We start from the raw sequence: 26,903 nt of genomic DNA, 5'->3' as shown, positions 1-26,903 counted from the left end.
CCTTTTCAATTGTTTTTTTGATCTTATCTTGTCAATTCCTTTAATTGGTGAAGAGAGAAGAGAAGAGATATAAGAATCTTCTTTCTTCTTCTTTTTATCTGTGTGTTATCTTTGAAGGAGGTGAGATCCTTCTTGTTGACCAGGTCGCGCAAAAAAAGGGGGCGTGAGACGCTTATATCTGTCTGTGATTGGCGATAAGCATTCACTCATCAGCCTTCATCTCACTTACTTCTTCAACCGACCGTGGCTGTGCGCAGCGACTTTTCTTTGCAACACAACACACAGCATCCAGATCAAACTCATCCGTCACACAAAGCAATGGCCGCAGTCACCTCAGACGCGCCCTTGAAGACGCCCATCGCGGCGCCCACGCCAGACAGCAAGCCGGCGCCTCGCCCGGAGCTCACGGCGGAGCAGCAGACCAAGTACGAGGCGCTGCTGGAAAAGGCCAAGGCGTTCACAGAGATCAAGTGCGACAAGGAGAAGGACAAGTCGGGCCCTCTGACGGACCGCGAGCTCGCCTGGCTGACGCGGGAGTGCCTACTGCGTTATCTGCGCGCAACCAAATGGACCGTCGACGACGCGGCCAAGCGGCTGCTGTCGACGATGGCGTGGCGGCGAGAGTATGGCATTGACGACTTCACGCCCGAGCACATCTCACCTGAGCAGGAGACGGGCAAGCAGATCATCCTGGGCTTCGATCGCCAGGGAAGGCCCTGCCAGTACCTGAACCCGGGCCGACAGAACACGGACAGCAGCCCGAGGCAGATCCACCACCTGTTCTACATGGTGGAGAGGGTCGTCGACATGATGCCCCCCAACGTCGAGATGCTGAGCCTGATGATCAACTTCAAGCCTAGCAAGCAGAGGCAGAACACCAGTGTCCCCGTGTCGACGGCCAGAGAGGTGTTGCACATCCTGCAGAACCACTACCCCGAGAGGCTGGGCAAGGCGCTCATCATCAATGGTAAGTTTTTTGTGTACCCTCGTCCCAATTTTTTTTAGCCGAGCTTTATGATACCTTGGCTTCAACTTGGAATACGAGAAATGACAAAGAGATTTTTCAACTAACACGGCGTGTTGCTCGACAGTGCCTTGGCTTGTCCAGGGATTCTTCAAAATCATCACCCCCTTCATTGACCCCGTGACGCGGGAAAAGCTAAAGTTCAACGAGGACATGAAGCAGTACGTCCCGGCGGAGCAGCTGTGGAGCTCTGATTGGAACGGCGACCTGGACTTTGAGTATGATCACGAGACGTACTGGCCGGCCCTCAACGACCTCTGCAAGCAGAAGCGAGAGCAGAAGCTGGCGCGATGGGCGGCTGCCGGCAAGGCCGTTGGCGAATCAGAGGAGTATCTCACTGGCGGCACAGACTTGAGCGTCACGGGGTTCAAGTACGCAGCCAACGACAAGGAAGTCTCGGAGAAGAAGCAAGACGTAGAGGCAGAGACCAGCGTCTTGACGGAGAAGCTAGCAGGGGCCAGTCTTGAGGAGGAGACGGTAGAGGCTCAGGCATAAGCGAACAAGAGAGACCTTTTTTCTCATTTTCGGTGAGACCAGCGGCGAGCATTGGTTGGGAAGACATAGATTAATTGGGTTAGACGAGGAGATATCGGTTGGCCATGACCTGCTGCATTGTTATTTTTTATTACTTTTATTACTATTTTTTCTCCGTCACCGTCTGTTGGAAAGACAAAGACTGTTGTTGGCAGCTACATACTGTAGCTCCAAGGATTAGCATACATTAGCAGCAGCAGCATTACACACATGACTGCATAATAGATGGATACAGCAATGAGGCCATATCCCGTGTTACAGGGCATCTACACACACTCGCACAAGCAATTGGGCATGATTCGTTCATTAGCCAAGGCAGTCCGGGGGGCCTGGCCGGATGAGTTAGGGCCAACAAGCAGAGCTATGCCCAGCTCAGAAGATGAGAATTTGGACACTGCATATTGACTTACATGCGTGCATGCTAACGCCTGGCACTAGTGCTCCGCATCCAGAGTCTAGATAGGGCCGGTCAGGCAGGATATGATGCGTGCGAGATGTCATTGGTACCGGGTCTTTTGTCATTTGTCAAGTAGGATGTTCAAGCCAGCTCCGGCCCGATGTAAGTTGATTCGCCGAACCAACCTCCCGGATCTCTGACGTCTGACTATTACTCATACCCGAGTGAGATACGTCTTGTTGGATACGTGGACAGTCCGCTGGGCAAAGCACATAAATAGTAGCCAGAGACCCAACAGCCAGATGCCAGTATTGCACATCCGGTTCCATACTCGTACTTGCTTGGCGGGGATCCGCACCTGAGCCGCCGCATGGCTTAAGGCACAGTCAAATATGTATGTTGTATGCGCTTGGATGTTGGGCCAGCTCACTGCTAAACCATGTGTTGCCAAAGCCTCAAATCAAGAGATGCCGCATCGCACACGCGCGGCGTTACGACCTGACCCGATAGTGATACACATCAGTCGTCGTACAAAGAGGGCAGCTTTTCGCAATCTCAACCTGATGGGTATTGTTGCACGGGCCGCAGCGAGTCTCGTGCCGCGTTGGGCGATACCGAAGCAGACAATCAGTCAATCACAGGCTGCCGCTTATTTTATGTGAGCAAGCGAGCATGAGACTCGTACCAAAAAGTCCCTGCAAAGACATAATCTCTGATTGAAGGCCGCATACAATTGTAATCTTCCAAGTAGCGCTGACACAGACTGAAGCAACGACGCCCAACGGTGGCTTCGGTATGGATCGCAGTTTTCAGACCGTAAATCCCCCTAGCCCCTCCCCTAACCGACTTGGGCCATAACCCGTTGTTGGTTTGAGCAAAAGGATGCGCGCTGAAGATTTGGTCTCTGCTAGCATTTCAACTCTTGGTTCAGGCAGGATTCGACTAAAGAGAGGGAGGCGGACAGATGACGACGCGCGCGGGACTAGCAATCTCGTAGTCAGTGGCGTCTCGCGCCTGTGAGGCGGCTATGCACTCACCTCACTCGGACGTAACCTAAATGCGGCATGTCGCATATTTGAAGGTCCGTAGGGCTAATTCATATCTTGGGAGGCCTGGCTTTCGATATTATGCCTTTCCAAGCCGGGGTCTGGTACCCATCTCAGCAGTCGCTCTGAGATCGCTTCGACTCTGTTCGCCACCAGCAGGCAGAATGTTTGACGTTGACAAAGCGCTGCGAACTCATGTCGATTAATCTTTCCTTCCAATCTTCTCTCAGAGCCTAAAGAAAGTCAAACGGGAAATGAAGAAACAAAGAAAAGAAACCTAATGTCAGGCATTCATGGATACCCAAAAACAGAACCGCCGCGTTGGTCCCAACCACGACGCTCATCGGTGCCATCACATAGTATTACATTACCTTGCGTCCCAAGAGCCACACGGTCTCGTTTGGGCCGCGCTTTGTTAACTGTCTTGAGCCTTAGCTGACGCCATGTATCTCTCTTTGAAGTTGGCTGACCCGAGTCTTAGTGTAGCTGTGACATGTTAAATAGCTCCCCTGCTGCCTTTGCCCTCAGCTACCACGAGCATTTCATCACGGAAGATTTTATGACTCCTCTTCCCGTATCTGCGCGTGTTGGGGCTTGGTGAATCCGAAAGAAATTTGCCGCTGCGGACCTGCTTTCTTTCTTTTCATCTAGTGTGGCCTCCTTCACTTTGTAGGCGCGGCACCTGGTTAAATAGTCAGCGTCGTGCTGTCCGTTAAACATCGATCTCTTTTTCACACAGTCCCTCACTGACCATGACGCTTCATTCCCTCGTCAATTCCTTTAGTAGGATGGGTCTTCCTCCCATCTTTAGCACTCCTACCGCCAATATATCGGCGTTTAATGCATCATCGTTCCCCACTACCATCAGAGCAGAGAATGATGCGGGTGAGAGCAATAGCCCAAACGTCCCATTCTCTGCCGGCGGCATGATGGACACCATTCTCACAACCACTGGCCATGTATCACCCCTTGCGCAACTTGTCGTCTTCTTTTATAAGCTCCTAGGCACGCAATTTGGTCTGGACCCGTCAATGGTGCTGGCCATTTTGGGATTCATATGGGGCGCGTTAAAGATCGGGTCGCAGATTTACGATTACTCCCAGCGATTTGTTGACGATTATCTCATGTGCGCCATGTACATTTCTGAAGATGACCACATATACATGCATCTGATGAAATGGTTGTCTCACCATCCCAGCATCAGAAATAACCAATACCTCATGGCTCAGACTGTCTGGAAGACTGCGTGGGAAGAGGAAGAAGAGCTGGAAGACGCCTTGTTCTGGACGGATGGTGGCGAAGTTAACGGTGGCAATAGGATGTACCTGAATTTCGCCAACCAAGCAGCCAGATCGGTATGTGTTCGATTTCTCCCTCTGCTATATCTTGGCAACGATGTAAGCTGATTGAAAATGCGTGAATCTCGCAAATAGAGCCCCAGGTTTGTTCCCGCTATGGGTTCGACAGCATTTTGGCATAAGGGGACCTACTTTCGGGTTCACCGAAAAAAAGAGTCGTTCATCAACACTCATTCTTGGGGAGGCCCCATGAAAGACTTGGAAGAGATCAAGGTTTCTTGTTTTGGTCGTTCTATAGGTGAGAGATTATACCTTGTTCTTTCTTGATTCGCCAATTTCGGGCCTATTGACTCTCGCGCAGATCCAATCAAGGAGTTACTTTCGGATGCCAAGGCTCTTTACTACAACGACACTCGTCAAAAGACAACCATCTATCGTCCCAGAGTCAAGGAACAGAGAAGGGATCATAACATGTGGCAGCAAGTAGCACGACGCCCCGTAAGGGCCATGTCGACGGTTGTGCTCGACTCGAGCGAAAAGCATGATATTCTGGCCGACGTGAACGAGTATTTGCACCCCTGGACGCCGCGGTGGTATGCGTCTCGCGGCATTCCATTGAGGCGTGGGTATCTTTTCCATGGGCCACCAGGTACCGGAAAGACGAGTTTCTCTTTCGCGCTAGCGGGCGTGTTTGGCATCGACATTTATGTTATTAGCCTGCAAGACGCCGGTGTAAACGAAGAAGATCTTGCGACATTGTTTACTAAACTGCCACGAAGGTGCATTGTTCTTCTGGAGGACATTGACACTGCAGGGCTACGACGAGATCTTAGCTCTGAGAGTGACGATAAGACAGAGAATAGCGAAGACAAGGGCAAGAAGGAGAAGAAGGAGAAGAAGAAGAAGAAGAAGCATAATACCACATCTGACACCAGTGACAGCGAGTCGGAGAGCGAGGTTGAAATTAAACCGAAAAAGAGGGGGCTTAGAAAGAAGGATGCCGCCAAGAAGAACCCCGTAGCTGTGGACGGCATATCTCTGTCTGGTCTCCTCAACGCCATTGATGGCGTTGCATCTCACGAAGGCCGCGTCCTGATCATGACGACCAACAAGCCCGAGGCCCTGGATGAAGCGTTGATTCGTCCTGGCAGAGTAGACGTCCAAGTGAGATTCAGCAATGCTAGTAGCATTCAAGCTGGAGAACTATTCCATCGGATGTATGAGGTATCTCGCCAAAATGAGACAACCAAGACGACAGTGGTGGGGGAGCTGCCAGATAAGTCGAACGAACAGCCGGCGGCGAAGCACGATGCCGAAGAGCTAGAAGAAATCACAGCCGACGAGATGAAGGAGATTTCGGAAGAGTTTGGACGCCGGATCCCAGAGGGTGTTTTCTCTCCCGCGGAGATCCAGGGGTTCTTGCTCAAGCGCAAAAAGTCTCCGCGCCGAGCGTTGGAAGAAATCTCAGAATGGGTAGAAGCGACGATGCGACAGAAGGAGGCGAATTCTAAAGTCTCGACTATGCAGTGAGCTGGACTGAGCTGGACTGAGCGATAAGATGCCATCTTTAAGTAAGGAGGGGGTGCAACAACTGTGGGTTTCGCGGTTCATGGGGAAAAACTCATGTCATATCATATTGCAGTGTTTCATTTCAAGTCACAGGTATTTCGGTTGCTGTGGTGGGTTCTGTGTTGAGAGTCGATCGCCTCCATGTTACTTGCATAGGCCGCTTTCGATCGTTTTCATAGTCTTGACCGCGATAATAATTCATCATTGCTGAGAATTTGCATGAATCAAGTCAAATCAAGTGTAGTTGTAAAGAAGAAGCCGCTTTATCATGGCCTTGCTGTCAAGGGAGTCAGAGAAGGCGCTTGGTGGGCAGGCACGTCCGCACAAGTACGTACTTTCTCACAGTCAGCCAACCCCACGTCTGGAGCTCCCTGGATTGGAACTTGGCTTGGATCCCTCCATATCGCCAATCTAGCCTCCGCCAACATCGCTGCCGCATCCTGTCCTCTCCCCCCAAGCGCCTTATTCTCGCAAAGACGGCAATGCGCCGCTATCCCGTCCGGTAATCGCCATGTCGTCACTACCTTCAGGCGCCTCCTCAGGCAAGGAGTCGGGCCTGCGCGTGCCCAGCAATGGCAAGACCATCTACCACCGCCCCATCAATCGCACCAAGACGTCGGAGCTCAGCCAGGCGAGCTTCGCCTTTCTCTTCTCCGAGATGGTGGCATATGCGCAGAAGCGCGTCAAGGGGATCCAAGAGCTTGAACACAGGTACGGTTGTCTGCCCGGTTCTTTCCCCTCCAGTTCTCTGGTTCTCCTTCTCCGGATCCAAAATCCTCCAAGGCTCGGTGACTAGGACTGACAAACGATATTCAACGCTCCAGACTCAACGTGCAGGGCCACTCCATTGGCATCAAGCTTCTTGACCTCCTCCTCTACCGCGAACCCGTGCGCACGCAGCTGCGACCGCAAAACATCGTTGCTCTCCTCCACTTCATTAAGCAGAACGTATGGCAGCATCTTTTCGGCCGGCAAGCAGACAGGTTGGAAAAATCAACGGACGCGGAGAAGCCCGACGAATACATGATCATCGATAATGAGCCGCTGGTCAACCAGTATATTAGCGTGCCGCGCGAGATGAGCCAGCTGAACTGTGCAGCCTTTGTAGCGGGCGTTGTGGAGGGGGTGTGCGATGGTGCAGATTTCCCTGCCAGGGTAACAGCACATACGGTTGGAGAGGGCGAGATGTGGCCCGGAAAGACTGTGTTCCTGGTCAAGTTCAGAAGCGAAGTGGTGGAGAGAGAGGCTTTCTTGGCAAAGACTTGATTTGGTATTTGATACAATCCAAAGACTGGGAAGACGGAGTTGTAAGAAGGCTACATGGGACGGAGTTATTGGAGTTGAGGGTACAAGTCAGCAATCGTCTGTTTGATGGATACGCCGGTTCAGGCTATTTCAGGCTGTAGGCAAATTTGATGTTTAGTATCAATGAAGTAGAAGGAATGTGAGATGAAATTCAATTAATGACCAATAGTCGAAGTAATGCCCAGTCACCGTAACGCCGTGCCAGTTCCCAGCCCTCCATAGTGTCCTTCGCAACCCGCGTGTCTCCCTGGAAACCCACAAGCCAAATTCATTCACCGCGGCAGTGCCTTTGACGCCTTGCTAGGCCCAGCAGCTTTGCTCTCTGGCCCAGGGCCCTTTCTCATCAGATCTGACAGGCCCAGGTCCTTCCACGCGGGCTCCTTGACACGCTGTGTCGCGCGCTGGATTCCAAAGGCAGCGTGCTGATCAGGGACAACGTCGTCCTCATCCTCTGGATTGATGGGACGGTGCTGAGGCGGGACGTAAATCTCGTCATCGGGGAGCTTGTCCTTGCAGAAGTCCTCGAAGAGATCAGCGTCACCAGAACGGTGCATGTGCACAAAGGTGAAGCACGAGTCTTTGTTCTAATAGCGGAGATTGTGCGCGTCAGTTGAGGTTTTGCTTTGGAACGGGGGTAAGTGAATATAGGCCGTACGTACCATCTTGCAGAGTGCGGAGTGAGAAAATGGAATACAATATGATATTTCGGGTGTTATTGTGAGAGGTATGACTATTTGTGTTGCTTTGGAAGAAGTACTCCGTCCAAGGTACATGAATGGGCCTTGACTTTTGGCTGTTGTGGGGCCATGTGTGAGAGCCTCAGTAAACACAACCTGAATTTGACATGATGGCACCCATTTAATACGGTGTCAAATAACCCAAGACAAAAAAAAATACCATTAATTAGATGAGTGGCTATAATTTGTATTTACTCAAAGTAGTTGAGAGCATTAGTAGTTTCCGATATTATTCACATCTGTGTGCGTGAGTGCCCATAGGAATGCACGCTGAATCGATAGAAGGATGAGCTTCCATCAATATCGTTGCATACCGATATGTAGCACATAGTAAACAACCAAATACTCGATACCAAATCTGGCAACAAAGCGAATAAATTGATAATATACATGAGATATAAAACCAAAAAGAGTGTAATTGCCAATTTACTTTCCGTCGTCTATCGTGGTTCGTATAGCATCACAAATCTAGCTAATATCCATACATGTACATTTGGTGCCTCCGTCTGAACTTACAAGTATTTCTCATGCACACGAACCATCTTCTTATTGACAAACTCTTGAAACCCAAGTTCAGCCAACTCCCTGCCATAGCCCGAGTTCTTCACTCCTCCGAATGGGATAGCAGGGCTGGAGTTGAGTGAAGAGTTGATGAATACCATGCCAGTCTCAATCCGCGAAGCAACTCTCTTGGCGTGCTCAACACTGGAAGAGGCAACAGCACCTCCCAGGCCATATGGCGTTGCATTGGCGAGCTCAATGGCTTCCTCTTCTGTATCAACAACGTATAAAGAGGCCACTGGTCCAAACGTCTCTTCCAAGAAGAGAGGATTCTCTCGAGAAATGTTTGTGATGAGTGTGGGCTCAACATAAGCACCAGGACGGTCAATCCTCTTTCCACCAACCACAACCGTAGCACCGGCAGCCTTGGCCTCTTCAATTTGGCGCATAATGTTGACTACACCGGCTTCAGCGTAGAGAGGTCCAATAGTGGTAGACCTATCTCTGGGGTCACCAACCTTCATACCCCTGATGAGCTTGACCAAACCCTCCTTGAACTTTTCGCCCCTTTCACGGCCAACGACAATGTGGCGCTTCAGAGCCACGCAGATCTGTCCCATGTTCTCCATTCTGCCCTGGAATGCGATCTGAACGGCCTCGTCGAGGTCGGCATCCTCAAGGACAATAAAAGGGTCCGAACCACCAAGCTCCAGAACAACCTTCTTCAAGTTGCGACCAGCTCGTTCTGCAACTGCCTTACCGGCCCTTTCACTGCCCGTCAAAGTCACACCTCTAATGCGAAAATCATCGATAATGGTGTTGATTTGAGGGATAGTGGCGAGGATGACCTGGAACACGCCAGCGGGGGCCCCGGCCTGGATAAAGAGCTTTTCCAAGAACAACGCAGACTCTGCAACGCAGTTGGCTGGCTTGACAAGAACCGCATTGCCAGCAGCAAGTTGGGGGGCTACAACACGGATGACCTGATAGTAGGGAAGGTTCCAGGGCTCTATGGCCAACACCACACCGAGAGACTCTGAGACAATCTCAGCACCAGGGACACCTGGGCAAGGAACAGGCTGCATAAACTGCTCGGCATTGTCGGCATAATACTCGAGGATTTGGACGATAAATTCAATCTCTCCCTCCATGCCTTCAATCATCTTGCCCATTTCCGTAACACCAATATCAACCATTTCCTCCTTGTTCTGGCGGACTAAATCGGCCACTTTGCGGAGGACGTTTGTTCGCTCACGCACCGGGGTGGACCGCCAGACCGTAGTGTAAGTGCGGTGAGCCTTGTCAATGGCGGCAGAGATCTCGTCGTCGGTTGTAGTAGAGAATCTCTTGATAAGCTTGCCATTGCTTGGGTCAATGGTCTGGTACTCTGTTAAGTGTGACATTTTGGTTTTTTTCTGATGTGGTAAAGGAGGATAATGTAGAAGTCGTTCAATGTCTCTTCAAAGACTGAATATTTAGAATTAGAGTTGAATGATTCTCTTGATTGATGTTTGCTTTCTTATGAGGTGATTGTGATACTGAAGAACAGCGTCTGTCCATCATTATGGTCTTATATAGATGCCTTCTTCCACGTTAGGAGACACCCGCCTACCTCGGCTTCAGACATTAGCCACGGCTCCGCCTTGTCCATTGACCCAAGCGCCAGACAGAAGCACATCTGCCATGATGTTGAACATCCGCCAAACAACATCCTTGCAAAGTAAGCGAGATACCCGAGGCCACCGGGGCAAGACGGTACTTGCCGGCCGGCCCCACCCAGAGGACTTGATTTGATTCTTTTTCCATCTTCTCCAGACCCCGCAAGAGCCGGGTTCGATATACTGCCCCCGGAGTGATTCGGATTGGTTGAGATAGGACAGGATACTCCGTGTCGAATATCTCCTTACGCATCTCTGCTGACCAATATCGGAGTTAATGTCTCTTGGCCTGGGTTGTGATAGTTTCCGAGCGCCTCCGCGAGCCACCGGCGAGGTCATAAGATTGACTCGGGTGATTTGCATCCCATTTCTTAATAGAGATGACAAATAGACCCCGGATCTTTCCGTGGTGTAAAAAAGCAAATCGTCATTTGACCCCATGGGGATGGCCATGTAGAGTTAATTCATGTGGGTTAACCTGGAACGACACAGAAGAAGCGGGAGAAGCATGTGCAATATAGTGGAGAAATTAAGTTCATTGCACGCAGTTTGGTTAAAAAAAAATCCAAATGACATATTCAGTATTTAATGTTACGTGTATGTGGACTTGTCCTCTTTCTTCCTTTTCCTTTCCTTTTTTGTCCTCAATTGCTTCTCCTACCTACCTAGTACCTATTCACAGGAACAACTGCACTCCCTGGTCTAAGCTTGATGACTCAGCTTTCCTTCAGCTTGCCTTGCGCGGCTTTGCCCATATCTGATAGCACAGCATGTAGCAATCAGGTAGCAATCACGGCGGCATGCTGCATAAAAGGAACTGCAAGCTTAACAGCATCAAACCAGGGCTGGTTAATTGGATAATCCCCCGATTGCCCGCCATCTCGCTGTGAATTGTGTACCGATGCCGCCTGATACCACTCTGCCATGTACCTGTGTCACTAACTGGCAGCTCTAGTGGGGAGCGGCGCTCGCTCTGACGTTTTAGACGTTTTACAGGCGTCTTTGTCACCTACGGGCGCCCCCGCCTGCCTGAAGCTCGACCCCACCAACAACTCGAGCATCACGGCTTCGATTCCAACCTCTTGCCTCTGATCTCTGATTTGTAAACCTCCAACCTCCAAACTCTGTCAAAGGCTGCTTCAGCCCCGAGCCTCCAGCATCAACCGCCTGTGAGCTCCAGGTAGATGCGCTGATCCGGCATCACTCCGCCTACGAAGACGAGGAGCATCACCATGGCCACCACCGCCGGCAACCCCCAAGCCACGCCACAGGCCGTCATAGGCCATGTGCAGAAGCTAGGCGATGCTGACCCCGACTTTCGCTTCATGTCCCTCAACGACTTGCTCCAGCTGCTCACGACTGCACGAGATGACTTCCTACAGCACGACTATAACATCGCCGCAAGAACCGTCGATGGTATAATCAAGACGCTGGACGACCAGAACGGAGAGGTGCAGAACCTAGCCATCAAGTGGTCTGTTTGAACCTTGTGACCCACGCCTGTCAAATGGAACCGTGAAGTGGCTAACGCTCCATCAACTTGTAGCCTTGGGCCTCTTGTTGGCAAAGTCCCCACCCCCATCATTGCCCCGATGATTGACAAGCTGTCGTCACTGAAGCTTAAGAATTCTGTTGACACGGCTGTCCCTGCGTTGGCGCTTCGAGCCGTCATCACCGCCCTTCCTCGACCGATCCCCGGCATACCGAGCACTCCTGGTGTCCAAGAGGCATACAATGCCGTTAGCCGGGTGTTGATTCCGCGACTTATTGGGCCTGGACCCCTAACACGAGTCCCAGAGGTAACCCGAATCAATCTCCCTGCGGTCCCGACAGGGCTGCTGCAGGACGAGAATGGTGTCAACGCTGAAGCAGTGGATGTCTTGGTAGAAGTTGTCCGGTGTTTCGGCCCTTTGCTGCAGCAGGTTGAAGTCGAGGCAATGCAAGAGGTCGTCTTGCAATTACTTCAGGGGGATAAGGCTACATCTGTGGTAAAGAAGAGGGCCGTCGTCGCTATTTCCATGCTCGCCGTCTACTTGTCCGATGCACACCTTGAAGACGTTATTAACCGCATCACTGCTGGCTTGGCCCAGTCTAGCATCCCCCCCGTCACACGCCGCCTCTACATTTCCATATTGGGCAGCATGGCTCGGTCAATCCCTCCCAGATTCGGCGTACATCTTCAAAAGACGATGCCTTTTATTCTGGAGGCCCTGTCCGAAGCAGAACTCGAAGAACACCTGGAAAAGATCAGCGATGGCGATGACTTGGGACCAGAGTTCAACGAGATCCGCGAGACGGCCCTAGTCGCCCTTGAGGCATTCTTGGCTTCATGTCCACAGGAGATGAGGCCTTTTACGGATGCCTCCCTCGCTGCTTGCTTGCGATATCTAAAGTATGATCCCAATTACGCCGTAGATGACGACGAGGAGATGGATGTCGATGAGGAGGAAGAGGAAGACCAGGACGATGAATTCGAAGACGACGACGGATTCGAGGATGACGACGACGATGCAAGCTGGAAGGTCCGTCGCTGTGCTGCAAAGGCCATATACACCCTTATTTCCACTCGTGGCAGTGGCGATCTTCTGGACAATGGTGTTTTATACAACCAGGCGGCTCCTAATCTTGTCAAGCGTATCGAGGAGAGAGAAGAAAACGTTCGTCTCGAGGTCATCTCCGCCCTGTCGCTCCTCATTCGCAAGACTGGTGAAGGTCTTCACACAGTGGATCTAACCCGTGATGAGTATGAGCCTGAAATCGTCTCTCAGATGCCGCTCAGTCGCAAGAGAAGAAGACAAAGTAGCGCTGGAGGATCGAGCGCAGCCAAGTTCATGGCAGGCGCCGGCATCACATCACTTGCTGCTGAGAAAATCCCCTCCCAGGGCCCACGGGCGGACCTCTCTCGACTTACGCCAACGATTGTCAAAGCCGCGACGAAGCAACTGAGGGGAAAGACTGTCCCGACGAAGCAGGCTGTGATCAGCATGCTGGATGACCTGGTCTCTGTTCAGCACGGCGGCCTTGTCGAGTTTTTCCCTGAAATCATCGGCCCCATCATCGATGCCATCAAGACCACAGGTACGAGTTCAATCTCGTCTTCTCTCGCAGCCGCGGGAGGCTCTGCATCAGCAACCCCAAGCACTTTGCGCGTTGCCTCATTGAAGCTCATTAGCGATATCGCCAAGACGCATTCGTCCTCTGTGCTGCAGCCATATCTTAGCAAGGTTGTTGCTGGAGTGGCGTCTGCCGTTCATGACCGCTTCTACAAAATCTCAAGCGAGGCCATTCGTACCTCAGAAGAGCTCGTCAAGGCGATTACTCCTCCGCGATCGCGAAACGGTAGTTCAAAGTTCAAGGGTGACCTGGATAAGCTCTACGAAGTCATCGTGGACCGTGGCTCTGCCAACGACGCCGATGCAGAGGTTCGACAACGTGCCATCCATGCTCTAGGCATTCTTATTTCCAGGACATCCAGCACGGAGGCATCCGGCCTCCTATCCCCTGAGAAGCGCACACTCGCTTTGAATATCATTCAGGAGCGACTGAAGAATGAGACAACTCGTCTCGCTGCGGTTCGTGCTGTTGACAACGTTGCCGCATTTGCTATCTCGCCTGACCAGCTGCAACAACCATGGATCCAAGATGTTGCTCTGGAGCTCTCAGCTCAGCTGCGAAAGGCAAACCGATCTCTGCGAGGTTCCAGCATTCAGGCCCTCAAGCATCTTGTTCTCTCAAAAGCTACCCAAGGCAAACTAGAACCAGCTACTATCCAGGGACTAGTATCTGCGTTGCTGCCTACCATTAAGAACAGCGATACCCATCTCCTTGGCCCAACTTTGATCATTCTCGGCAACATGGTACAAAGCCATGCAAACTTGATTATCAACGAAGAGGTGATTGGGGCGCTCTGCCAGCTGCTGAAATCCCACTTTGCCAACATTGTTCTCGACCAGCTGCTTGACCTGATAAGTCGAGTTGGCGAGAGTGGCGCCGGCGAACCTCTTATGCAAGGTCTTTTGAAGGATGTGAGCGTTCAGGGCGACCCGATTGTCGTGGGCAAGGTGATTGGCACGCTGCTCGTGACGGGTGGTACCTCGGCAGGCGTTTCTATCGATAGCTTTGTCACGGAACTTCACGGCAGCACGCAGCGTGGAGACGAGGCCGGTGTAAGCCTCGCCCTTGCTGTTCTAGGAGAGGCGGGAATGAGGCTTGGGGCCAAATCACCTCTTCAGCCTCAGTTGTTCTTGGAGCAATTCCATCCGGAGCCAGACAAGGTGTCGCTGGCTGCTGCCATTGCGCTTGGCAGAGCTGGATCTGGAAACGTGCCGGAGTACCTCCCAGTTATCCTCAAGACAATGGAGGGTGGAGGCAATACACAGTACTTGCTTATTCAGTCTATCAAAGAGATTCTCCAATCAACTCCGTCGCAGTCTACCGATCTCCAGACTTATGCCACGGCAATCTGGGGTCAGCTTATTGGAGCATCACTGAATGCTGACAACAAGATCATCTGCGCCGAGTGTGTTGGCCGCCTATCCACCCTGGACCCTACAACATTTATGCCCAAACTTCAGGTAAGTCTAGCATAACCTACGAGTGGGTTTCAGAAGTTGCTAATGTTACGTAGACGCTCTTGAAGGATGAATCATCGGGCATTCGAGGCATGGCAGTCCAGGCTGTCAGGTACACCCTCCCTGAGAGCGATGAGACGTTCGATGCTATGCTCAGAAATGTCCTCATCGAAATGCTCCTGACGATGCTACAAGACTCGGACATGGAAATCCGACGACTGGCGATGACGACACTGAACTCGGCAGCTCATAACAAGCCAGATCTTATTCTACCTCACTTGGGCGAACTGCTGCCTTTCGTACTCAGTGAATCGGTGATCAAGAAGGAGCTTATCCGGGAAGTCATGCTAGGCCCGTTCAAGCACAAGGTTGACGACGGTCTGGAAGTTCGCAAGGCAAGTAGATTACATCATCGCACGCAATTCTGAACATTGCTGACATTAAATTGGATGTAGAGCGCATACGAGACCCTCTATGCACTGATGGAGACGGCTTTCACACGGATAAACAACATCGACTTCTACGACCGGGTTATCGCAGGTCTTAAGGATGACAACGATATCCGCCAGCTTTGCAACTTGATGGTTACTAAACTGATTGTCATCGACCCTGATGAGACGGCACGACGACTGGACTCGATTGCCGAGGCCTACCGTGGAGTTCTCTCCATTAAGCTCAAGGACAATGCCGTCAAGCAGGACGTTGAGAAGCAGGAGGAAACCAATAAGAGCATATTGAGAGTGACTCTCCTTCTGGGAGACAAGATGAAGGCGATGACTGGAAATGCCGGAGCAGCAACCAGTAATGCAGCGGCAGCGGGCGCGTGGACGGGCTACTGGGAGTGGGCAAATAAGGAGTTTGATCGGCAACTTAAAGGTCTGCGGGAAGAGAGTAGCCAGCTCCACACGAGGACTCTCTGAGGAGAGTGGATGCAAAGAGAATCGGCAGGCCAATAGGGAGAAACGGACGCATGATGCGGTGTAACCATGGCATTCTGCCTTACGGCACGGGCTCGTGTCCCATTAAAATATGCATGTTGGCTCAGGGTCCATTCACTCTACGGCTCCCGTATGAAGTAGTAGTAGCAGATTAGAAGGGAAAAAAAGACTCATTTGACTAGCCAACAGATCCAGGGTCCAGGGGGCCTGGGTACGGGTTACAAAGCATGTGGCCAGCACCCATAACACTGATGCGGGCCGGTTGCAGATATATCCGCTTGGCAGGCCAAATTATCAGACGAAGGCGTCTCTCCTCCTACGAGTACGAGCAGCGCCGAAGAGAGAACGCGATACTCCGCAGGGGTCCATCTCTTCAACGTCGTATGCGGGCTTTTGTCGGACGGGCAAATACAGTAGCAGTTCTAATAATAACACAGTCCTCGCATGCCAAGCAGCGATTCCACAACATCAAGATGAAGTGGTGAAGTGACGATTACCTTCCACTGCAAAAAGCAAGGGTTCCCAATCTCAAAGAGGCAGATACTCGTATGTCTCGTAGCGAGATGCGGGGAAGCACTAAGTAACGGTAGCACGTTCTAACGATTGCCATCCGTCCTTGAACTTTGAACTAGAATCTTACGGCAAAGCCACTAAGGCATTGCAAGTGCCCTTACACGTCAGTGCTCGAACTTCGTCCGTGGTGAGTACGAGAGAAGGCCGCAACGTAGTAACGCTATCTTATGGCGTGCGTCCCATGGTACTTGGCGGGTCTGAGACGCGAGATTCTATGAGATTGATGATGTCCCGTTACTAGCTTGCCTAATGGAGCAGGCAAGCAAACGGCCAAGGTCGCATTCGCACGATTAGCCATGGGCGCTTCGTCGAAGGTCGTACTGCAACAAGAGAGAGGCAAAGTGTTACGAGTATTATTGCTCACGAGGCTCCATCCCGCATTCCTAGGCACCACCCGGTAAGCGCAGAGCCAGATGACACAATATGGGAGGAGGAGGGGGGGCCTTGTCTCTCATGGCATAGCCTGGCGAGCAGCCGCAGGTGAGTTCGGCCAGGAAATAATTACCTGTCACTGCCGAGCTTACCAAAACCATGGATGCGCTGCGGAGTCTGTTGGCGAGCAGGGGTCCACGATTGGCCGCCCGCAGAAGCAAGAGAAAGTTATGAGATAACGGGATTTGGCTGGATGCAGCCTCCGGCCGCGGCCCTAGGAGAGACAATGCAGGACTTGGGGCGACAATAGACGAGCTTTGAATGGCCGCGTGGGCGTGGGCGTCCGTGTGGCTTTTTCGCCCGCATTGTGTGGACGGAACCGGTCGTCTATAAAGAATGAGGCGTGCCGCTTGTTGGAATGCTTTGGTTTCTTGTCTTATCTTGTTCCAACACCACTCGGCAAAACACAATCCAGTATAAATACCCATCTGTGTCTCCCTCTTTGCGTAACAAGGCTCTCTCTTCCTTGACTCGACTCTGTTATATATCAATATATATATTGACTGCTGCTCATTGCTGTCCGGCACTTGCACGAGACAATCAACAGTCCTACACACACACACACACACACAAACATTAGCCATGGCTCGACGAACCATCTACCTCGACGCCCTCAGCGACAACACCTCTGGCAGTGCTGCCGGCGAGTCCAGTGGCGTCCTCACATTCTTCAAGGGCGTTGTGCGTGAAGCCCAGACCTGGGTGTCCCGCAGTGGACCCAGCGTCAAGGCACCGACGATCGAGAAGCAGACATTCTAGGAGGATTATGCATTGCCTCACTCGAAGTGGTGGGAAGCACATCCTCTTTGCCGTCTTTCTTGTTTTACACCCCCATTGATATCCATTGGCGATGACTGTTTGGCGATGACTTTGCATTCGCGGCCATCACCACAAACGGCAGTCCGTCTTGTCAGAGATGTAAGCACACGGGATCAGCCAGGCTGAAGTCAATCCTGTAAGGCTACTCACATTTCTGTTTCTCATTTCTTGGCCACTTGGCTTGGAGTGTTATGGCGCACGGTTTGTAGTTTGAGAAGAGCACTCGAATCATTATGACTCATTGCACGGCTCGGGATGTTCCTCGGAGATTTTGTCTGTTTTTTTTCCCTTTTCCTCTTTGGGTTTGTTACAGCATTATGCATTGGATCTTGTGGGATGAAGCATCTTTCATGGAATTAGCAAGAGTGACAATTTAATATTGTCAGTTGGGTGGACCCCTGAGCAATGAAGCTGGGATTTGGATTCAGAGAGTCTTGAATAGTGTACGACAATGACAGGAATCAGAATGAACCATTTGTGCATTTTTGTGATAAAATTTTTTTTCCATCTCTTCAAATCTCAATGTGGGCCAGCGAATCTCAGGGCCACAATCCTGGAGGATTCGGCAGACCAACAGATGCCATTCGGAGGAAGCGAGAGAAATCAGGCACGGGATATTCCGTGCGCAGTCTCAAAGCATTTAGCCAGGATTGGGTGATAGGTCTCATTGACAGAAATAAATGAGTTGCAATGCATGAATTGTCGATATGGTTGTACTACATAAGGGTTGCAGCAGATATCAATGGGGCAATTGCGGCATGCAGGAACTCTGTTGCTTGAAAGATCCAAGGCACCCGATATGTGCCACTGCTTTACACAGTAATCATTCCTGTGAAGTTGACGCAGAATATATGTCGTCTAGAGCCTGAGATGAAGCCTTTCAAGCGATGCGCCTTGGTCGAGTCAAGAAGCGTTAACCGGCAATGTATACATTTCCCAAGATACTCGAAAGTGCAGATTGCTCAGCAATTCTGCAATGATACGATACAGGGGTATCCATGCTTATCTCCGAAGACTTTGTCTCCAATCACCCTGCTGAGATGACACGTGATGTATATAAAGTTACAGTACATCATGTCGATATGCGGTTCAGCCATTTGTTATCTTTTATCGGCGTAATATCTGAATGGATGGGGTGTTAAGTGGCGAAGATTGAGGTTACATCGGGCTCCGAAGACGCTTCAGTGTCAGAATGGACGTCCGAAGTCTTGTCTATTGGTACAAGCGCCAATCTCTTCTTCTTTTTCATGACTCGCTTATGCCCGGCACTCTTGATGTGCCGATGCCAAGCCTGTTCCGTCACACAGACTGTTTGACATATCTCGCACGTCCTTTTGCAGGGGGTTTCCTTTGGCGGAGGCTCACCCACTCGTGTAAGCACCTCGCGGGCCAAGTCCGACAGCTCAGTTGGTACCGGCCTCGATTCCCCAGAGAGAAACTTGGATGTGATATCGACAGCAGGCTCTATAACATTGGCTTTGAACTTGGAGACATCCGTGCTGTCGACCAAGTATAAGCTGCCAAGCGCCTCGGGGCCTTGCTCCTTGAGGCGTGGGATCTGTTTCAGTCTGATCCATCGGGTTTGGTAGTTAGCATATCGGCGCGTTGCCGCTTTCATTTCCTCCAGCCCGTTGGATTTGAGCTTATCAAGGTCAGCTGAATCTTTGCCCTCTTCTCTGGCAGCCATGTAAGGCTCAAATTGCTTGTAACCGATAGACTGCCATATGCCCTTTGTCATATTCAAGATTTGGCCTTCAGCAGCTTTGTTCCGTTTCATATCGAACAGTTCTTGAACCTCATCCAAGAGCCCGTTATCGAGCATCTTGTCCACTCGGTTGTCCAGCCTCGCAGTCAGGGTGTCACGTTCTGAATAAACCCAGAAGAGCAACTTCTCCCAAGGCTGACTTGACCCTGATTCTTGAGCAGCTGCAGCTTTGCGCTTCTCTTGCTCTGCATATAATTCTGATGCAGGTCTGCCTGTATGCAGGTAGATTTCGAGTGATCGCTGGATCTTGCGTCTATCATTCGGGTGCCACCTCTCCGCCATAACCGGGTCGACCTTCTTCAACTCTTCCAGAATCACATCTGTAGGCTGCTCCAAGATTGGAAACGACAAGGAAGGGTCCGTTTGCACATCGTCAAGGATTACATCTTTAAAAAGAAGCGGGTCAACATAGTATTGAGTCCCTCCAACAAGAATGGGTAGGTTTCCACGACCGCGGATTTCGCGTATAATCTTGGTGGCTTGAGACTTGAAGTCTTCTACATCCCACGGAGCGTCGTCAAGAGGGATATGGCCCAAAAGATGATGCGGAATGCCGTGTCGCTCCTCTTGGCTAATCTTGTTCGTTATAATAGGCAGGCCATCGTAAAGCTGCATAGCATCAGAATTGATGATCTCGCCTTTAAACCGCGTTGCCAGTTCTACGGCTAGCTGTACAAAACAGTCAGAAGAGTGAACAGAGGTCATCTACAGTTAGAGCAAAGACAGTCCAACCTCGGATTTGCCCGTGCCTGTAGAGCCTAAGACAACCAGCAACGGTTCGGCTGGAGCTTTGCGAACGGCCATCATAGATAGTACATGGCGCAACAGCCCTACTCCCCGGCTGAGCATTCGACAACGAACCAAATCGGGCGTCGTCGGCAGGATCCTGCAATCCTGCAATCCTGCAATCCTGCAATCTGTCTTTTAAGGCGCAACGCTGTGGAAGCTTCCTCTTCGAGCTGGGCCGCAGCGTGTCTGAGCACCAGAAAATCAATAGAAGAATTTCGAACTGGAACAGTCATCCACCCCACTTGCAGCTCCTTGTTGCATCCAAGTGGCTCGAAATGGTTGGCTTACATAGTACTGGGCTTGCTGGGGTGGGAAAAAGACCCTTGTTGGCTTGTCGAGGCCACGCTTCTTTAACGTCGAGCGAGTCACGTGCGACCCCATCTAGTTTCGGGACACATCAACATTTCGGGGCTTGAAGCCAGATCGCAACCTTTCCCCAGCTCCCTTCACCACTCCTCCCATCGATTCACCTTTTCTTCTGCCCCCGAGCTCATCCCAGCTCGACTTTTTCTTCCTTCCTTCTTTTCCTTGGATGAATTAGTTTTCCTTCTCGGGTTTTCCCCTTCAGCCGCCGCCATGAGTTCTCGTGAGTTGCATCTTTCCCCCACTAATCCTCTAGCCGGTTTGTGTCGCGCGCGCGCGCGCAGACGGCCGGAAACGCGCAATTGATGCTCAATGGCACGCTGCTAACATGGAAATGCTTCTGCAGTACGTTTTCTCGATCTGGTCAAGCCGTTCGTGCCGTTCCTCCCCGAGGTTCAGCAGCCGGAAACCAAAATCCCCTTCAATCAGAAGCTGATGTGGACGGCATTGACGCTCCTCATCTTCTTGGTCATGAGCCAAATGCCTCTGTACGGCATCGTCTCTTCCGACAATTCGGATCCTCTATACTGGCTGCGAATGGTGATGGCGAGTAATCGAGGTACTCTGATGGAATTGGGTATCACCCCCATCATCTCCTCTGGCATGGTTTTCCAGCTCCTCGCTGGTACCCACCTCATCGACGTCAACCTCGACCTCAAGTCGGATCGCGAGCTCTACCAGACCGCCCAGAAGCTCTTTGCTTTCATCCTGTCTGCCGGTACCGCCACCGTCTACGTCTTCACTGGTCTCTACGGCACTCCCTCCGACCTCGGCGCCGGCATTGTCTTCTTGCTCATCCTCCAGCTGGTCGTTGCTGGCATGATTGTCATTCTGCTCGATGAGCTTCTGCAGAAGGGTTACGGCCTGGGCAGCGGTATCTCCCTGTTCATTGCCACCAACATTTGCGAGTCCATCATGTGGAAGGCTTTCTCGCCCACCACCATCAACACTGGCCGTGGCCCCGAGTTTGAGGGTGCTGTCATTGCCCTCTTCCACCTTCTGATGACCTGGCCCAACAAGCAGCGCGCTCTCCAGGAGGCTTTCTACAGGCAGAACCTCCCCAACATCATGAACCTGCTCGCCACTATCCTGGTCTTTGTTGCCATCATCTATCTCCAGGGTTTCCGCGTCGAGATCCCCGTCAAGTCTAACCGCCAGCGTGGTGCTCGAGGCTCATACCCCGTTCGCCTGTTCTACACCTCCAACATGCCCATCATGCTGCAGTCCGCCCTTTCCTCCAACGTCTTCCTGATCAGCCAGATGCTCTACTCCCGCTTCTCCGAGAACCTCTTGGTTCGTCTCTTCGGTGTGTGGGAGGCCAAGGATGGCACTTCTCAGCTCCACGCCGTCTCCGGTCTTGTCTACTACATGTCCCCTCCTCTCAACTTCAAGGACGCTCTCCTTGACCCCATCCACACTGCCGTCTACATCATCTACATGCTCGGCGCCTGTGCTCTCTTCTCCAAGACCTGGATTGAGGTTTCCGGCTCCAGCCCCCGTGACGTTGCCAAGCAGCTCAAGGACCAGGGTCTCGTCATGGCTGGACACCGTGATCAGAGCATGTACAAGGAGCTCAAGCGCATCATTCCTACTGCCGCTGCCTTTGGCGGTGCCTGCATCGGTGCTCTGTCCGTCCTGAGCGACCTTATGGGGGCTCTCGGCTCTGGTACCGGTACACTTCTCGCTGTCACGTAAGTTTTATTCTCCCAGATTCTCAAGCGGAATTAGGATCAAGCTAACTTTTACCAGTATCATCTACGGCTACTTCGAAATTGCTGCCAAGGAGGGAGATCTTGCCGGAATGAAGGGCATGATCATGGGCTAATTGTAACCATGGGGAAGCGGGGGAGCCTTGATTCTCTAATTAAATCGCTTTGATTTCTACCGTCTCGGTAAATCCTTGACAAATATGGAAATTGTAGTAATGTACCAACAGGGAAATATCACTAGGGGATAAGGAGTATGAACCAAAATATAAAATGGAATGTACGATTTGTTTTTTTCTGGCAACTGGGGAGTCGACATAGTGAATGTATATAAGTGTCGTGTTTTAGTTTGCCGCACCAGACATCTAGCTACGTGTCTACAGGTTGAATATTCGTTAGACTAAGTTACATCTGAGGCGATACACGGTGCAATTGGGTGATTGTACATGGACGAATACATGGACGAAACACATATAGATGCCAACACTCGTATGGCCGTATATGCTGCAAAGTAACTTCAAGTTAATACTCGCTGCCCGACGCCCGGTTTCCTAGTCGATGTTGGGGGATCGCGGGGAAGCAAAGCTCGGGGTGACTTTACGTAATGCCCGTGCGTAGCACTAACATGGGAGCTGAAGCTAAGATCGGCTAACTCTTGAACGGCGTCATGCAAGGATGAACATGTTATTGTCGTCATCGCTCTCTAGCTGCCAATTCGACTTCATCAGGCCTTCCGAATGGCATCTGACGCGTCCTCATACTCTTCAACGGGCTGCTTGGCGTAGGCAATCGATAGCCCCGGACATCTAGAGACCAGAGACCGCCACAAGACACCCGACTCTGGAGCTCGCGAACGAGCACGCCGCAGAAAATGCCGGCGAGGAGGAATAGGCGCTTCTTTACGCGAGAGCCATTCCATAACGATGACAGATTGACACTGCAGCACGCCGAAGGGCCTTTCGGCTTTCTCAATCCAACAAGAGCCCATTTCGATCACTCGGGATTGGCTTCGGGGCCAGCGTCTGACGAGACAGCGACACCACAGGAGAGCGGCGATGATGCAGAAACCAGACACGAACCGCCCAAACAAGCCTCCGGTTCAAATGTCCCGGCCAAGAACGTTAGGTTCCTATGGCGGTCTCGAGACAATCGAAAGGGTCGGCATCCTTTACTCGTCCAGGAGCCGCTTCCAGGAGAAGAGGCGCGCTTCCTAACGCCGAGGCGGACTTCGCATCCTCGGGAGATCTTAAAGACGGTCATCAAGACTTTTACACATTATCCCATCTGGGATATTTCGTGGCTGGTGGCCTTCATCTTCACGTGGGGGAGCGTTGTTTGGGTCATAAACGTATGTTTGGAATGAATTGGGGAGGTCGGCTAATGAGAGCTTGAGCTTGGTGAACTGATGTATCGTACAGGGTTTCTTCGTCTGGCTTCCGGTCGTGGCACCTTCTACCGAGTTTGACGGCGAAATATACTACGGCGGCGGCATCACCGCCTTCATTGGCGCCATCATCTTTTTCGAGACGGGCTCCATTCTCCTCATCTTCGAAGCCATAAACGCCAACAGATCGGGCTGCTTCGGCTGGGCCGTCGAGCAGTTAGTGGACAAGGGGAGGAGTGGCAAGCCGAGGCTTCGGGTGGTCGCAAGTCGCCATCATTGCCACCACCATCACCAAAATCGACGCAACTTTGTGGGCAAGCCTTCAGCTGCTACCTCGATTGAAGCTCAACCGGGCCCCGGTAGTGGAGTTCGCGGTGAAAAGCACTGGCAATGGTTCCCTTCCTGGCACGACCTGCGCATACATTACATCCACGAATTGGGATTTCTCGCCGGTTCCGCGCAGCTCTTCGGTGCCACTGTTTTCGGTGTCTCTGGGTTTACCGCGTTACCAGGTATTAACAATCACCTCACGCCGCAATGGCGACTCAATGCTGCGTACTGGATCCCTCAGGTCATTGGCGGCAGTGGCTTCATCGTCAGCAGCTCGTTGTACATGTTGGAAACACAGCAGAAATGGTGGAAGCCCGCACCTCACCTCCTGGGCTGGCACATTGCATTTTGGAATCTCGTGGGAGCATTTGGATTTACTCTTTGCGGTGCCCTAGGAATGGCGTACAACAATTCTGGGGCGCAGTATCAAGCTGGACTGGCTACATTCTGGTAAGTTGTGTACATTGAGATTCGGTTCCAAGGGGGAAACATTTACTGACTCTTGGCTGCTGTCTCTTAGGGGCTCATGGGCTTTCTTGATCGGCAGCTACCTGCAACTCTACGAAAGTCTGAGCAAGCATCCTGTGGAACAGGTGTCATCTATGGAAGATTTCATATCTAGGAATTAATAGGTTCCGCTCTCGGGACGCATTGGCCGTTTTCGCCAAGAGGAACATGTCGTGATCTGACCAGGATTGTGATAGAATCGCGTAGTAGTCGTAGGAAATTTTTAGCTTTGTGAACCATGATACCGCATGGAAGATCACTGTCTCGGATTCGTAATTGGGCAGCGATTAGCCTGCAATAGCTCAACAACCTCCTTGTCTCAAGAGGTGGCTGGTAATACCATTGAAAGACAAACAGACAGCAAAGGTACCACGAGCCTGAAGGCTTGACAGATCTTAATCTCTTTCTCATTTGTTCTGCCTCTACTCGGTACCACGTGCAGCAATACTTTGGGAAATGCAGAGCTACGAAGTATTACAGCATCTAAAACGGGTCCACTCCAGCTGCCGTCCACGGAAACATGTTTCATAACTTGGGTGATGATAGCAGCGTCTCAGCACAGTCAGTATTATGGCCCAGGGTCGATGGAGCACATTTGTCAGCGCTAGAAAGACGGTGAGGCTTCCCACGGGCCGGCAGCTACGTGTACAAAGAAAGATTTAGGGTTACGGAACGGGATTGCGCGATTAGCGATGTGAAATCCAACGTCTTCCTCGGCTCTCGTCGATGGTAATGCCAGGGTGTTACTGGATCAAGATGCCCTAGTAGAGGTACTACCTACCTGTAGAACTACCTGTAGAGGTATTGAATGGTAGGACGGGCGCCAGTGGCGTTGCGATGCGGTAGTACATACATGGTTGTCAGCCTTCTCTCGTCAATCTTGCTTGAAACATGCATTTTGTATCACTACCACCCTGTAAAGGCATCTGGTATCGCGAGCGTTTACACGGGTTCCCAGGCGATGGATATTATTCGAGTCTCCTGACGCACACCTCAGAACAGCACTAGGCACAGTCGGGGTATTTGCGGGGAACTTACCCGGGGAGATTTTTTTGAGTCACTGGCCGCGGCCATGATGTACGATGACCGTATCCAATTTCTCGATTCTCCATAGCAACGCTTGTCGATGATGGAATGGCCAATCAGAAATGGCTAGTTGATGTTGGCCATGGCGAGCTGAAAAAGGAAAAGAAAGCATTACTTGGCGCTGAGACAGAGCTGTTGCTGATGGCGCAAATAACCAAAGATGCCAACCACCTTGTCTCTCCTGGCCAACCAATGATTTGACATTGAGCCAACTGTGCTTGGAAGGGAGCGCCAACAACCTATACACGCTTTGTGGCAGTGCTATCGCCGCAAAGATAACCGAGTATGGTATCTATATTTCATAGCTTTTAGGCGAGATCAGATGGATCAACGAGGAGGAACCAAGCCAAAGTTCGGATGATGGCTCCGTGGAGCTTGGGCCTCCCTCCCTGCCGCAACGCGTAGGTACCTGTAAATAGCCAAACGAAACAGGTAGCAAACCAGCGCGCCGTAGACGGTCCGGGATGGCGTGCGTGCCGGGATACGCCATGCAGGCAATGTCGGAACACGCTGCAGGGCCAGATGTGTCGTAGTGCAGTAGCTCAGTGCCGCTGTCATGGTTGGTGAATAGAGGCAGAGAAGCTGTACATAGTAGAGTCGTGGTCAGGTCGAGAGTTGCTGATACTGTCATGGTCGAGGTATGGCTAGTGGCGTCTTTTCAGTAGTTCGGTGCCACCCGCTCGCTCTTTTGACTGTAGTACGAGTAGAGTAGAGTAGTAAGGAGGCTGCGAGGCTCCGCCATAGCGGTGAGTCAGTGCGAGATGGAGGAAAAGAGAGATTCTGTGGAGGATCCTGTACACCTAAGGGGGAAGGTCGGGGAGGGGCGGTGGTGGAGTTGACCAAGTGGATGGCTCAGTTAGCCTGGTTTGAGTCTAGCTGAAGGAGAAGATGAAAAGAACATAGATTCATCCTGTCAGTGATGAGGGATTCCAGAAACGGATTCACTCACATGAATCAAAGATTAAGCTTGCTAGATGCATAAAGACAGTCAGTAGATTAAGTACCTTACCTAGAATGCTACCGCCTGTGCCATCTGATGGATAATCGCATCCCGATGTGTCCAGAGGGCGCAGCATGTGGTACCGAGCAAAGGCTGTGGGATGGGGGACAAGGGACATTTGCAACGCCAAACTCTGGTGACTCAGTCAATGAGTCGACGCTATACCAAGTGCAAATCCCAGCTGGGAATGCGGGATATGGCTGCAGGTCATGATCGGGCTGCGAGGTGGTGATTTGCGAGATTCATCAGAGGCTGGCCGTTGGATACTGGGTACTCGAGGGTACTTTTGCTGCATTTTTAAGCTCTTGCACTACTGCCCTAGCAGCTGCAACTCCGACCAAGGCTCATGTATCTTGCATGTACTCGCATTGCCTGTACCAAAGGTAATCCTGCGTCTAAGTCGAAAGCAAACCTCGCGTCAAGACTCACACTCTCGAGCTCCGTGACTGCAACAACTCTCGAGCCGCTGACGAAGACTTCATTAGACATACGGGACGGAGTACAACCCTACCCGAGGTCTAGCGGCAGGATAAGCCGGTCTTGCAGTCGCCCCGAACGAGTTAGCAAGTTA

The 26,903-nt window shown here is 51.5% G+C and overlaps 10 protein-coding genes across 10 annotated transcripts; 6 read left to right on the top strand and 4 right to left on the bottom strand.

Annotated features, from left to right (window-relative positions):
- Positions 1-318: 318 nt before the first annotated feature.
- TRIVIDRAFT_35473 (uncharacterized protein) lies at positions 319-1,519 on the top strand (the record flags this gene model as incomplete). The annotated part of the gene is made up of 2 exons (XM_014104713.1): positions 319-967; positions 1,092-1,519. 2 exons carry the CDS (start codon positions 319-321, stop codon positions 1,517-1,519), a joined length of 1,077 nt encoding a protein of 358 aa, XP_013960188.1.
- A 2,351-nt stretch (positions 1,520-3,870) lies between these two features.
- Positions 3,871-6,080, top strand: TRIVIDRAFT_86068 (uncharacterized protein; the record flags this gene model as incomplete). The annotated part of the gene is made up of 4 exons (XM_014104712.1): positions 3,871-4,127; positions 4,206-4,356; positions 4,435-4,597; positions 4,661-6,080. 4 exons carry the CDS (start codon positions 3,928-3,930, stop codon positions 5,827-5,829), a joined length of 1,683 nt encoding a protein of 560 aa, XP_013960187.1.
- Positions 6,081-6,379: 299 nt separating this feature from the next.
- Positions 6,380-7,134, top strand: TRIVIDRAFT_36235 (uncharacterized protein; the record flags this gene model as incomplete). The annotated part of the gene is made up of 2 exons (XM_014104711.1): positions 6,380-6,579; positions 6,693-7,134. 2 exons carry the CDS (start codon positions 6,380-6,382, stop codon positions 7,132-7,134), a joined length of 642 nt encoding a protein of 213 aa, XP_013960186.1.
- A 311-nt stretch (positions 7,135-7,445) lies between these two features.
- On the bottom strand, positions 7,446-7,835 carry TRIVIDRAFT_188383 (uncharacterized protein; the record flags this gene model as incomplete). Its single annotated transcript, XM_014104710.1, has 2 exons — positions 7,446-7,757; positions 7,833-7,835. 2 exons carry the CDS (start codon positions 7,833-7,835, stop codon positions 7,446-7,448), a joined length of 315 nt encoding a protein of 104 aa, XP_013960185.1.
- Positions 7,836-8,422: 587 nt separating this feature from the next.
- On the bottom strand, positions 8,423-9,814 carry TRIVIDRAFT_35482 (uncharacterized protein; the record flags this gene model as incomplete). The annotated part of the gene is made up of 1 exon (XM_014104709.1): positions 8,423-9,814. The coding sequence occupies one exon, from the start codon at positions 9,812-9,814 to the stop codon at positions 8,423-8,425; it is 1,392 nt and encodes a 463-aa protein (XP_013960184.1).
- A 1,487-nt stretch (positions 9,815-11,301) lies between these two features.
- Positions 11,302-16,022, top strand: TRIVIDRAFT_176299 (uncharacterized protein; the record flags this gene model as incomplete). Its single annotated transcript, XM_014104708.1, has 5 exons — positions 11,302-11,543; positions 11,616-12,990; positions 13,081-14,643; positions 14,697-15,035; positions 15,096-16,022. The coding sequence occupies 5 exons, from the start codon at positions 11,302-11,304 to the stop codon at positions 15,558-15,560; spliced, it is 3,984 nt and encodes a 1,327-aa protein (XP_013960183.1).
- Positions 16,023-18,540: 2,518 nt separating this feature from the next.
- TRIVIDRAFT_35124 (uncharacterized protein) lies at positions 18,541-19,971 on the bottom strand (the record flags this gene model as incomplete). The annotated part of the gene is made up of 2 exons (XM_014104707.1): positions 18,541-19,731; positions 19,900-19,971. 2 exons carry the CDS (start codon positions 19,969-19,971, stop codon positions 18,541-18,543), a joined length of 1,263 nt encoding a protein of 420 aa, XP_013960182.1.
- A 478-nt stretch (positions 19,972-20,449) lies between these two features.
- On the top strand, positions 20,450-22,327 carry TRIVIDRAFT_73396 (uncharacterized protein; the record flags this gene model as incomplete). The annotated part of the gene is made up of 3 exons (XM_014104706.1): positions 20,450-20,542; positions 20,666-22,010; positions 22,069-22,327. 3 exons carry the CDS (start codon positions 20,533-20,535, stop codon positions 22,142-22,144), a joined length of 1,431 nt encoding a protein of 476 aa, XP_013960181.1.
- A 638-nt stretch (positions 22,328-22,965) lies between these two features.
- Positions 22,966-24,187, top strand: TRIVIDRAFT_128284 (uncharacterized protein; the record flags this gene model as incomplete). The annotated part of the gene is made up of 3 exons (XM_014104705.1): positions 22,966-23,373; positions 23,444-23,719; positions 23,792-24,187. Coding segments are annotated over 3 exons (1,080 nt in total), but the record flags the coding sequence as incomplete, so codon positions are not given.
- Positions 24,188-25,443: 1,256 nt separating this feature from the next.
- Positions 25,444-26,450, bottom strand: TRIVIDRAFT_197386 (uncharacterized protein; the record flags this gene model as incomplete). The annotated part of the gene is made up of 4 exons (XM_014104704.1): positions 25,444-25,571; positions 25,774-25,914; positions 26,282-26,302; positions 26,342-26,450. 4 exons carry the CDS (start codon positions 26,448-26,450, stop codon positions 25,444-25,446), a joined length of 399 nt encoding a protein of 132 aa, XP_013960179.1.
- Positions 26,451-26,903: the final 453 nt, after the last annotated feature.

The sequence above is a fragment of the Trichoderma virens genome (assembly GCF_000170995.1).
Source record: "Trichoderma virens Gv29-8 chromosome Unknown TRIVIscaffold_2, whole genome shotgun sequence".
NCBI lineage: Eukaryota > Fungi > Ascomycota > Sordariomycetes > Hypocreales > Hypocreaceae > Trichoderma > Trichoderma virens.
Note: the sequence above shows the minus strand (reverse complement) of the source record. Positions and strands in the feature narration are given on the sequence as shown.